Genomic DNA, 12384 nt, shown 5'->3' with positions numbered 1-12384 from the left:
AGGTGCCTGACTGTTTGGCTTCATGAACGAGGCTTGCAGCGACCTCTTGTTCGTTTGCAATGGCGCCTCATCAACCTCTGTAATCTCAGGAAAGCTGAAAAAGCTCCTGCACAGTCAAGAGCTAGATTTCTTTGGCAGAAAATATGCAGGACTTCAATTAGGTGTCCAGGAGAAAGGGCATGACTGCTCCAGGAAGCAGTCTTGTTCGTTTGCAATGGCTTGTTCGCAAACAGACAAACGGGTTGTTCGGGGCTTTTTTGCATTCGTAATGCTGTTCGTGACCATTTCTACTCCTGACAGGGCTTTACTCAATAAGGAAGAAAGAATTGCTAATCTGGGGCTTTACCAGAAGGGTAATGAATCCAGCTACCAGATGATCTGTGGTAGGGCAACTGGAGTGGAGAAATAAAGCTGTGACAGACGCTGCCTTCCTGCTGTGGAGCTTCAAACCAGCCATTCTAGTAACTTCTGCACTTGTAAGAACACTTTTGGTAGGTCAGTCTGAAGTTTCCTTTTTAAATATTGCTTTGCTAGCAATAAACCAAGCGGCTCGTGGATCTGACAATGGGCACCCCTGCAAATCAGAAGAGTGAACCTGAGCCCTCCATAGAAAGCCTGCCAGTCTAACCTCAGCTGTGATGATCTGGATGCTTGAGGAGGCAGGTGAGGAAGAGGGTCCTGCCAATTCCCTCTTGCCATTTTTCTCCAAGGAAAGGGTTTTCTGTGTTTATGTCACAGAAAACTGTTTAAACAACAGTGGCGCCAGGCACTGTCTTCTCCTCCACCTTCCAGTTGTAGTTTGATTTGCTATTTCTTCCCAATTATATTGTGGGAATGTTTATGAATATTTATGGCTAGAATTTATAATTTAGTGCTCCATCTTTGCTTCTGATTAATTCAAGGACACTTCATCTGTTAAGAGGTCTGCTTCCTGGAGCAGGCATGCCCTTTCTCCTGGACACCTAATTGAAGTCCTGCATATTTTCTGCCAAAGAAATCTAGCTCTAGCAGGAGCTTTTTCAGCTTTCCTGAGATTACAGCGGTTGCTGATTATTTATGAGTTTTGCTTGAATGTTGCAAGGGAAATGGGAGTTGAATTCCTATTACAAACAACCAAAGCGGGAGAGGCAAGGGAATTTGTTTTAAGTAGTCTAACAGAAGATTTCCAGTCATGTTTGGGGGAAGCAAGACAGGTCTCTGGGCTGCATCCAAGGAACCACAAACACTTCTCACCAGGGCTTTTTTTCTGGGAAAAGAGGTGGTGGAACTCAGTGGGTTGCCCTTGGAGAAAATGGTCACATGGCTGGTGGCCCCGCCCCCTGATCTCCAGACAGAGGGGGTTTGAGATTGCCCTCCGCGCTGCTGAGCAGCACGGAGGGCAATCTAAACTTCCCTTGGTCTGGAGATCAGGGGGCAGGGCCACCAGTCACGTGACCATTTTCAAGAGGTTCCGGAACTCCGTTCCACCGTGTTCCAGCTGAAAAAAAGCCCTGCTTCTCACCCAAAAACTCATTTCACTCACAGTTCATGGGATCCCAGCCACCGCAGAGCCAAGGAAGTCACAAGTCACAACTACAGCTCCATACCTAAAGTCAGGGTGTTAACTGATCAAAGAATTTCCAGGAGATTAATCACTTGACTTTTGACCAATTAATTAATTGATTGCGTTTAAATAACTAAGGATGAAAAACTACATTGAAAGAAACATAAGATAGAGTTCTGACAATAATCCAGAGCAACCATTCTTTGTTAAAAGGAAAGAACATTTTTGTCTTTCATTCCATGTTACAGGAACATACCAGAACCAAAACTGCCTTGCTGGATGCTTGATTGATAAAAAGGAGGTCCTTATCTTACATCCCCAGTAGACTATGCAACTGTTCTTTAATGATCAATCAATGGATCAAACTGATTGAGGCTTCCAGACTTAAAACAAAATTGTCAATAGCCCAGGAAAAGATCAAAAATGTGGGGGGGGGGTTGTATTTTTTAAGTATTTTTTAGATCAGTCACAATACATTAGGAAGTTTGTAGCCACCAAGTTCGTAGCCAGACTTGTAGGTTAAATTTTCATAGAGCCAACAACAATGAAATCAGAGGCTTAATGAGAGTCATTCTGTGGGGAAGTGTGCTGGAAAGGAAAAGAGTGACTGAAGGGTGGGGTCTTCTTAAACATGAGCTTTTGCAAGCTCAAGCCCTCACTATCCCAGCAAGACGGAAACATGGTAAGGGCTCCAAATAAATTGATGTGGATGTACAGAGAGCTCCAGAATAAGCTAAGGGAGAAAAAGGAAATGTTCAGGAAATGGAGAGAAGGACAGACCTCTAAAGAGGAGTATATGAGGGTTACTAGGTACTGCAGATCAGCCATCAGAGAAGCCAGAGCTCAGTACGAGCTGGGTCGGGCCAGGAGGGCTCGCTACAGAAAGAAAAACTTCTACAGATATGTGAGAAGCAAACGCAAGGTAAAAGAGGCGATTAGACCACTGTTGGGAGTAGGAGGAGAAACTCTGATGGAGGACAGAGAAAAAGAAGACAGGCTTAATGAATTTTTTGCCTCTGTTTTCTCCCTGAAGAACTCGATCCCATCTGGAGATGGTAGTAGACACGACAGGACACCTGGGGGGGCTAGTTGACATTGACAGAGAGGTTGTGGAGAGGCATCTGGCTGCACTGGATGAATACAAATCCCCTGGGCCGGGTGGGGTGCACCCAAGAGTGCTCAAAGAACTTTCTAGAGAACTTGCAGATCCTCTGTCCATCATCTTCATGGCCTCCTGGAGGACTGGAGATATGCCACAAGATTGGAGAAGAGAGAATGTTATCCTAATCTTTAGGAAAGGGAAGAAGGATGACCCAGGAAACTACAGGCCAGTCAGTCTGACTTCTGTTGCTGGGAAGATATTACAGCAGATTTTAAAGGGATCGATCTATAAAGATCTGAAGGACTGCTTAGTGATCTGGGAAAGTCAACATGGTTTTGTCCCCAACAGATCTTGTCAGACCAACCTGGTTTCCTTCTTTGATCGAGTGACAAGCTTACTGGATCGTGAGAACTCTGTCGATGTAATTTACCTGGATTTCAGTAAAGCTTTTGATAAGGTTCCCCATGACATTCTAATGGGTAGACTGGAAGACTGTGGACTGGACTATAGGACAGTTCAGTGGATAGGGAACTGGTTAGAGGACTGAACCCAAAGAGTGGTGTTCAATGGCATTTCATCAGATTGGAGGTGTCCAGTGGGGTGCCGCTGGGCTTCGGATATTTTTATCAATGATCTGGATGAAGGAGTAAATGGTCTACTCATTAAATTTGCTGATGATACCAAGTTGGGAGGAGTGGCAAACACCCAAGAAGATAGAGTTAAAATTCAACAAGGTCTGAATACTCTGGAGAAGTGGGCGGTTGCAAACAGGATGCAATTCAACATAGATAAGTGCACAGTATTAACTTCTGGGTAGGGATGTGCGTTTCGGCATTCAGAATGCCGAAAGAATGCCGAAACAAAAGTGTTTCGGCTTCTTTCAGGGAATGCCGAAACGTTTCAGGGAATCCCGAAACGTTTCGGGTAGCCGAAAGAAAAAAGCCGAAACGTTTCGGGATTCTTTCGTCTTTCATTCGGCTTTTCAATGGGAAAATGCCTCCGTCTTCCCGGACGTCTGGGGGAGGCATCTTCCCACCGAATAAGCCCAAAATTGGTGGGGACCTTCCTCTAACCCTTCTCTAACAACCACCCAAGTTTCAGACAGATTGGACTTTGGGGGGCCATGTTATGGCCCCCCAAAGCAGGTCCCCCCATCCTCCCATAAAGGAGCATCTTCTTCATTATTTCCTATGGGGAAAAAATGAAGAAGCAGGCTTCCTTTGCCAGGGGTGGCATTTTGCATGCAAAATGCCCCCTTACCCTCAGGGGCCCTTCTCCCACCCCTCCTCCCACCCCCCACCAAGGCTCAGCCTGCTCCCACTTGGGGGGGCCATTTCATGGCCTCCCCAAGTAGGTGCTCTAATCTCTACCACTGACAGCTGGGGGAGGCTTGTGTTGCCAGGGGTGGCATTTTGCATGCAAAATGCCCCCCAACCCTCTGGGGCCCTTCTCCCACCCCTCCTCCCACCCCCCACCAAGGCTCAGCCTGCTCCCACTTGGGGGGGCCATTTCATGGCCTCCCCAAGTAGGTCCTCTCAGCCCCTAAATTCCACCCCTTACAGCTCCACACAAACCCAATTCCCCCCAGCTGCCACACACAGACCCAAATCCCCACATTAGCCCCTCACAGACCCAAATCCACCCCCACCTGCCCCACACCCATAACCCCAGGAACAGGCTGGCAAAGGCCAGCCCTCTCCCTTTGTTCCCTATGCTGGGAACTTCTAAACTCTCTTTCCCTGGGCAATTCTGCACAGCCCAGGGGTGCCACAATGGTGGGCACACTTCTGAGTGCCAGCTGGTCCCTGTGAAAGAGCACCTGAACCACAGACACCCTCCCTCAAATTCCCCCACCACCTACAGAGATGGCTGGCCAGCCAGCCCCATTGTTCCCTATGATGGGAACCAACTGCACAACAAAGAATAAAACAAGAACAACACAAAATAAAGTTTTTTAAAAATTATTTTCTCCCTTCCAAAGTACAAGTAGGCAAAGCATTATGACACATAACACCAGCAGTCCCCCACACAGAAAAATAACACAACTCACTTAACATCAGAGAATCACAAAGCACGATTCCTGTCAAAAACACTTTATTTCTTGAACAGCTTTAGGCTACACAGCAGGGGGGGAACACCAAAGGGCATGGCAGCAGTATCTTACACAAAAATAACACAACTCACTTAACATCAGAGAATCACAAAAACACAATTCCTGGCAAAAACACTTTATTTCTTGAACAGCTTTAGGCTACACAGCAGGGGGGGAACACCAAAGGGCATGGAAGCAGTATCTTACACAAAAATAACACAACTCATTTAACATCAGAGAATCACAAAAACACAATTCCTGGCAAAAACACTTTATTTCTTGAACAGCTTTAGGTTACACAGTAGGAGGGCACAAAAGGGCATGATAGCAATGTACTACAAAAAATAATACAACCCACTTCACCGTTTTTGACAGCAATTGTGTTTGTGTGATTCTCTGATGTGAAGTGAGTTGTGTTATTTTTGTGTAGTACACTGCTTTCCTGCTCTGTGGTGCCTTCCTACTGTGTAACCTAAAGCAGTTACAGAAATAAAGTGCTTTTGACAGCAATTTTTTGGGGTGATTCTTTAATGTGAAGTGAGTTGTGTTATTTTTGTGTAAGATACTGCTTCCATGCCCTTTGGTGTCCCCCCCCTGCTGTGTAGCCTAAAGCTGTTCAAGAAATAAAGTGTTTTTGACAGGAATTGTGCTTTTGTGATTCTCTGATGTTAAGTGAGTTGTGTTATTTTTGTGTAAGATACTGCTGCCAAGCCCTTTGGTGTTCCCCCCTGCTGTGTAACCTAAAGCTGTTCAAGAAATAAAGTGTTTTTGACAGGAATCGTGCTTTGTGATTCTCTGATGTTAAGTGAGTTGTGTTATTTTTCTGTGTGGGGGACTGCTGGTGTAATGTGTCATAATGCTTTGCCTACTTGTACTTTGGAAGGGAGAAAATAATTTTTTAAAAACTTTATTTTGTGTTGTTCTTGTTTTATTCTTTGTTGTGCAGTTGGTTCCCATCATAGGGAACAATGGGGCTGGCTGGCCAGCTATCTCTGTAGGTGGTGGGGGAATTTGAGGGAGGGTGTCTGTGGTTCAGGTGTTCTTTCACAGGGACCAGCTGGCACTCAGAAGTGTGCCCACCATTGTGGCACCCCTGGGCTGTGCAGAATTGCCCAGGGAAAGAGAGTTTAGAAGTTCCCAGCATAGGGAACAAAGGGAGAGGGCTGGCCTTTGCCAGCCTGTTCCTGGGGTTATGGGTGTGGGGCAGGTGGGGGTGGATTTGGGTCTGTGAGGGGCTAATGTGGGGATTTGGGTCTGTGTGCGGCAGCTGGGGGGGAATTGGGTTTGTGTGGGGCTGTAAGGGGTGGACTTTAGGGGCTGAGAGGACCTACTTGGGGAGGCCATGAAATGGCCCCCCCAAGTGGGAGCAGTCTGAGCCTTGGTGTGGGGTGGGAGGAAGGGTGGGAGAAGGGCCCCAGAGGGCTGGGGGGCATTTTGCATGCAAAATGCCACCCCTGGCAACACAAGCCTCCCCCAGCTGTCAGTGGTAGAGATTAGAGCACCTACTTGGGGAGGCCATGAAATGGCCCCCCCAAGTGGGAGCAGGCTGAGCCTTGGTGGGGGGTGGGAGGAGGGGTGGGAGAAGGGCCCCAGAGGGTTGGGGGGCATTTTGCATGCAAAATGCCACCCCTGGCAACACAAGCCTCCCCCAGCTGTCAGTGGTAGAGATTAGAGCACCTACTTGGGGAGGCCATGAAATGGCCCCCCCAAGTGGGAGCAGGCTGAGCCTTGGTGGGGGGTGGGAGGAGGGGTGGGAGAAGGGCCCCTGAGGGTAAGGGGGCATTTTGCATGCAAAATGCCACCCCTGGCAAAGGAAGCCTGCTTCTTCATTTTTTCCCCATAGGAAATAATGAAGAAGATGCTCCTTTATGGGAGGATGGGGGGACCTGCTTTGGGGGGCCATAACATGGCCCCCCAAAGTCCAATCTGTCTGAAACTTGGGTGGTTGTTAGAGAGGGGTAGAGGAAGGTCCCCACCAATTTTGGGCTTATTCGGTGGGAAAATGCCTCCTCCAGGCGTCCTGGAAGACGGAGGCATTTTCCCATAGAAAAAAGCCGAAAGAATGCCGAAATAATGCCGAAAGAATCCCGAATCCCGAATCCCGAAAGAGATTCTTGTTTCGGCTTTCAGCTTTAACGATAGAGAATTTTCTTTCGGCTTTCTACTTTCGGCTATAGCCGAAAATTTTTGGCTTGCACACCCCTACTTCTGGGCCACAAAAATGTGAAGCACAAATACAGGCTGGAGGATACACTTCTGGGTAGTAGTGTATGTGAAAGAGATCTTGGGGTAAGAGTGGACTGTAAACTAAATATGAGCAGTCAGTGTGATGCGGTAGCAAAAAAGGCAAACACAGTCTTAGGTTGTATCAAAGGGGCCATAGCCTCGAAATCGCAGGAGGTCATAGCCCCTCTCTATACTGCCTTGGTCAGGCCGCACCTGGAGTATTGTGTACAGTTCTGGAGGCCTCACTTCAAAAAGGATGTGGACAAAATCGAGAGGGTGCAGAGGAGAGCGACGAGGATGATCAGGAGTCTGGAGACTGAGCCCTATGAGGAAAGGCTGATGGCCTTGGGAATGTTTAGTTTGGAGAAGAGGAGATTGAGGGGGGACATGATTGCTCTCTTTAAGTATTTGAAAGGCTGTCATTTGGAGGAGGGCAAGGAGCTGTTCCAATTGGCAGCAGAGGACAGAATTCGAAGCAACGGGCTTAAATTACATGCAGAAAGGTACCAGTTGGAAATTAGGAAAAACCTTTTCACGGTCAGAGTAGTTCCAGGGTGGTGAGCTCCCCTTCACTGGCAGTTTTCAAGAAGAGGCTGGAGGAATATTTCTCAGGGATGCTTTAGGCTCATCCTGCATTGGACAGGGGGTTGGACTAGAAGGTCTGCATGGCCGCTTCCTACTCTGTGATTCTCTGATTCTTTTAAATGACTCCATTAAATGAATGGCTCAGCAAAGAAGCACAGAGGACAAGTGCCATTGTGGACACCCTTCTCTGCTGGACTTCCCATCCCATTCTTTACCCAGGTTGCTACGGGCTAAACCTGCCAGAGGCAGGCCTACCCCCTGGGTCAATGGAGCTACGATGCAGATTCTGACAGCCAGCTCAAGCACAGGTTCTCTTGCAGTGGTGATTCAAAGCCCAAAGCAAACTCATGCTGACTTCAGCACATGATGTCATCTTACACACAACTCTCTGGACCAATGACAGACCGGAAACTGTGGCTCTCATAGGCTCAGTAGAATGTTTCGACAGGCTCTCAAATGTTACATTTGACTGGGATTACTGCTTTTTAAAATGGATTTTTTTATATGATGTTTAATTTTTGTATCACAACATACATAACGGTACTTTCAAACAAAGCCCCAGAGTGTGTTACTTAGAGCTATCAAAGTGCTGAGATGGGGTTTAATGGGTGTGCGTTAGGGATCATTGCTTTACTAGAGGCCTGTAGCCAAAGCCTTCACATTCCCTCAGTCCATTTTCTCTTGCTTCCTCTCTCCTTCCTCTTGTCTTCTTCCAGTTCCAGTGCTTTTCTCATCCCACTTCTTCAACTTTGATCTTTGCGATGTTTCACCTCCTCCTTTCCTAGGCGCTTCTTCATTCCCTGTTCTTAGACCTGACCTGTCTCTTTCTAGGCTCAAAGCAGCTTGACTAATGGCAGCTGGAGACCCTTCTTACTTCTTGGCCCCCCAGTGGCATTCAGACAGCTCAGCCAAACACTGGACTCATTCACCCAACTCCCTCACTCCAAAGTTCCTGACTGCACTGCCAGTCAGCGATCAAAGCACCACCCAGCATCTGTTCTCTTCCTCCCTCTAGATGGAGTCCATAGTTGTACTCTTCCTTTGCTTTACATTTGAAAAAAGAGAGTCACTTACTTTGGAAAGTTCGATGTCAACCTTCTGGGAGAGCATTTGAGCTATAATTTCTAGCGTCTCCACCTTCTGCACAGGAAATGTGGTGTCTGGCAAGTATACGGAGCACTGGCACACTCCATGGTTGTCCAAAGAGCCAGTGACATTGGCAAATGGCTGCAAGAACATAAGAGCAAGGAAAAGGTCAGTCACTCAGCTGGAAGACAGCCATTCTCTCTGCCGATGGTCACCCAGGGGAATGAATGAGGCATTATCGGGGCATTCATAAAATCATAAAAGGCCATTCATAAAATCACTTATCTGGTGATAACAGCCTGCCTGATTATTGTTGACAATTTCTGCTTTGCACCTGTGTTCAAAAAGTAATCCCTTGTTTAAAGTAGAAGTAAAAAACACTCCCCGACAGCAGCTCACCCTATCAAGAAAGGATACCTCGCCCCCACAGGTACCTGGGTAAAACATACAACTGTGTCACAATAAATGCTTCATTTGCATGCTCTTAAAGCTTAATTTAAGATTAATACAGGGCCACCTTGGAAAAAGGGCCAGCTAGATAAATTCCACCTCCCAGAAGTAGAAAAAGGTGTTTTCTGGGCCTGTTCTGCCATTGCCACACCCCTTTAGGTGATCGGTATGTCAACAATGGCCAGTGAAATACGCTTCACAGGATGCCAGATTACAACAGAGGTGCCTATTTAATCACATCAGCTCATGAAATTGACCTCATGGGGCAGGACTTTCCCCTCTTCCCCTCCTGATGCATCCCACTCAGCTTTGCCAAGTTTTGTTCCTAGGATGCAAAGGGCTGTCAGGAATAGTGGAGGGGCAAACTGGGGGTTTGCACGGGAGGGTGGAATCAGCAGAAATCACTTTTTCTGTGAAGATGGGATCAGGTCAGAATCCACAGCTGAGAATCTCGCCACGTACCAGATGGCATTCTGGAAGGTTATATGATTCTATCTGTCTGAATGTCCATGTGTTCTGTATGTGGCATGGCTGCTGACAGGGGGGCCCTAGCCCACCCCCACCCCCTCAGTGCACCCGGCTGCTTGAGCACCTGAGTCTCTTCTCGCTCCTTCAAGTGGCCAGTTCCAGGGAAGCGACTCACCTCCTAGAGGACAGCTTGCCTGGCTCTTGCATCAGTTTCCCATGCTCTGCATTGGGGCTCCCTTAGGCATCTGGGCGGGACAGTCCTCCTTTCCCGACCCTTGACCCGAGTCCTCCTCCCAAGCACCCTTGCTCCCCCAGCATCTACCTCCATCTCTGATATTCTAGGGAGTTTTTAACACCCCCCCCAAAGAAGCATGTCTTATGGAGGGGCAATATGTCACTTCCACCCTGGCACCCTTTGCTCACTGCCAGCCCAGAGAGTGGCAGGCACCACAGGCTCCACCTCTGAGCACCATCCTGATTTGGCCTTGTGGGAAACAGAAACAAGCGGCATTGATCTAATAACCAGTTTAAAGGCAACTCTAATGCTTTCTTTCCCCCTTGCTTTTGAGCATTTCTTCTTTCATGTTCTTCTAGGTGAATATGTTTATGCCCACCACAATATATTTTGAGGTTTGGGGAGGGGTCCACTGAGAATCTTGCAATGATGTAAAAGGCAGCAATGGAGGGCAGCCTGTAAAGAATGGAAATTTGGCAGCAGCTTCATTCAGAACGAGTCAGATGAGGCTTCTAAAGGAGCACCAGCAGCTTTTAGAAAAAGCTCTGAATTCTCCGCTGTGTTGTGAATGATGCGGAGCATTTAAGTGCAAGCAAAAGAGCATTTTTTTTGCTACAGACTCCAGCCCTGATTTTTTTTTTTTACAAGCAGGCCAAAAATGCATTATGCAACATGAGTGAATTACAGCCGGCCATAAAAATGAGCTCCACACTCATGCGGCCTGGGAGAGAAGAGAAGCCACAGTTTCTGTCTCTTGCTATACCAACAGCACAGCTGTCAGGCACAGCTCAAGAAGCCCCGCACACTGAAATGTTTGGCAGTAGTTTTGCGATGGAGTTCTTCACAGAACACATCATCAGCTTTTGGAATTTACTGCCACTGGACAATGGTGCAGTGCTGAAGTGCTTAGCTTTTTACGTGCAGGGAATTTTTTTCCAAAGGGAAGAATTTTGCCATCTCATCTGCTGTCTTCATAAACTAGTTCTCACAAGACTGCCTGCCCTTCATTACCTGCTTTGGAGGACTGACTTCTTAAAAACCTAAGTCTGCTGTGAAGCCTGTAGGCAACTTTCCTTGCCAGTTGAGGCCACACCACATTTAGATGTGTGAAAGAAATGGAAGGGAAAAATCAGGGATTTCTTCCCAGCCTTCCATAAGCAGTTATATAGTTAGGGTAGAATTCTCTTATCCTTTTGCCAATCCCAGCTCTTGGTCTGCAAGGGAATGTTATGACTTGTTAGCACCAGAAACATCCAGAGGAAGTGAGCTGTCCACTTGTAATATTCACCTTTCCTAAGTAAATAACAAACACCCTAAAATTAGCCCTTGACCCCTTTAAGCTTGTAGTGCCTGGAATGAGATGAGTTCGATATAAAGGAGACCTTGAAAACCCATCAGCGGGGTCCTGGACAGCACAATAAAAGGTCTCATGAAGAGAGTTTGGGACACTTCTACTTTAGGGGAGGGGAGGACAAGCACCACTAGCCACTGATTATTTTCAACCAGAAATGTGTTATTCTCTTGTTTTTGAATGGAAATGTCTTTGAAAAATTCTCCAATGGGCAGATGTTCTCACTCTGGCTACAGCCCTGTAGACATTTACTTGCCCTTATGAATCCTGAGGGACTTGTGTCTTCATAGACCGGCCCAAACTGCCAAAGGAAGAGAGGTCCAATATCAGCCTGAGACATTTCTTACCTCATCTCTTGCCCCTGGTACTGTGGGGTCCACAGCAATTGCATTTTGAAGAAGAAAGAGCAGCCCCACAGCAATGACAGCCTTCATCTTCACAGCCTGGAGGGATGCAACCGAGAAAGCCAGGAGATGGACTTTTTATAAGATGGCCTGGGGGATTCCCCTGTGAGGCCCCGGTGCTTAAGAGAAACTTGCACAATTACGCCTAGCAATTCTCACACAGGTTGATGAGCAAATCAGCAGAGTGCATGAGTCACCTACAAGCAGGAGCAATCTGGAATAGCTCTCTCTCTCTCTCTCTCTCTCTCTCTCTCTCTCTCTCTCTCTCTCTGTGTGTGTGTGTGTGTGTACACATATACCTCCTTAGAAAAACCTGTTAATGGGCCCCAGGATTTTATCACTGTTTTCAATGTGTGTGTGTTTTTAAGACTGTCCATTTGTGTAGATAACCTAATTTAAAACATATTCCCCAAGCCCCAAAGCTAGCTCTGCTCTTCTCATCCTCCCGGAATTCCATCTAGGATCACCACCCATTCATAACGTTTGTTGACCGTTTATCTTTCTCCAGAGCTCTGTTCATAATCTGTGAAAAAATATGGAAAAATATTTTCTGTGAAGTAGAAACTGGGTGTCTAAAAGATACCAGTTAGGGTTGTCTTGAGTTTCAGTTCCAGAAATGAAAGGGGGCTTCTAGCAGAAACTAGGAGAAAATGTGTCATTTCAAAGGAACTAATAGCATTAAATTGTAAATACACAGTAGTGTGCTTTTGCCACCCTCATTTTGTACCACTAAGGGTGCCTCTACTGCTGAGCAGAATTCGCCCTAAGGAATTTTTTTTAGGGCAAAAACAGGATTTGAAGTAGTTCAATGCCACCTCCTCAACATATCAGTTCTTCATTAT

General features: G+C 46.9%; 1 protein-coding gene across 1 annotated transcript in view; it reads right to left on the bottom strand.

Moving 5' to 3' along the window:
* The window catches only part of OLFM4 (olfactomedin 4), a 33862-nt gene extending 22282 nt beyond the window's left edge, over nt 1–11580 (bottom strand). Inside the window, exons 1-2 of the mRNA XM_054973049.1 lie at nt 11486–11580; nt 8623–8775 (exon numbers count right to left, since the gene is read on the bottom strand). Coding sequence (XP_054829024.1) covers nt 8623–8775; nt 11486–11572 — 240 coding nt within the window. The 5' untranslated portion in view covers nt 11573–11580. The remainder of the gene's footprint in view (nt 1–8622; nt 8776–11485) is intronic.
* Between the last annotated feature and the right edge of the window lie 804 nt (nt 11581–12384).

This window comes from Eublepharis macularius, chromosome 3 (genome assembly GCF_028583425.1).
Source record: "Eublepharis macularius isolate TG4126 chromosome 3, MPM_Emac_v1.0, whole genome shotgun sequence".
NCBI classification, from domain to species: Eukaryota; Metazoa; Chordata; class Lepidosauria; order Squamata; family Eublepharidae; genus Eublepharis; species Eublepharis macularius.
This window is presented reverse-complemented; position numbering and strand designations above follow the sequence as displayed.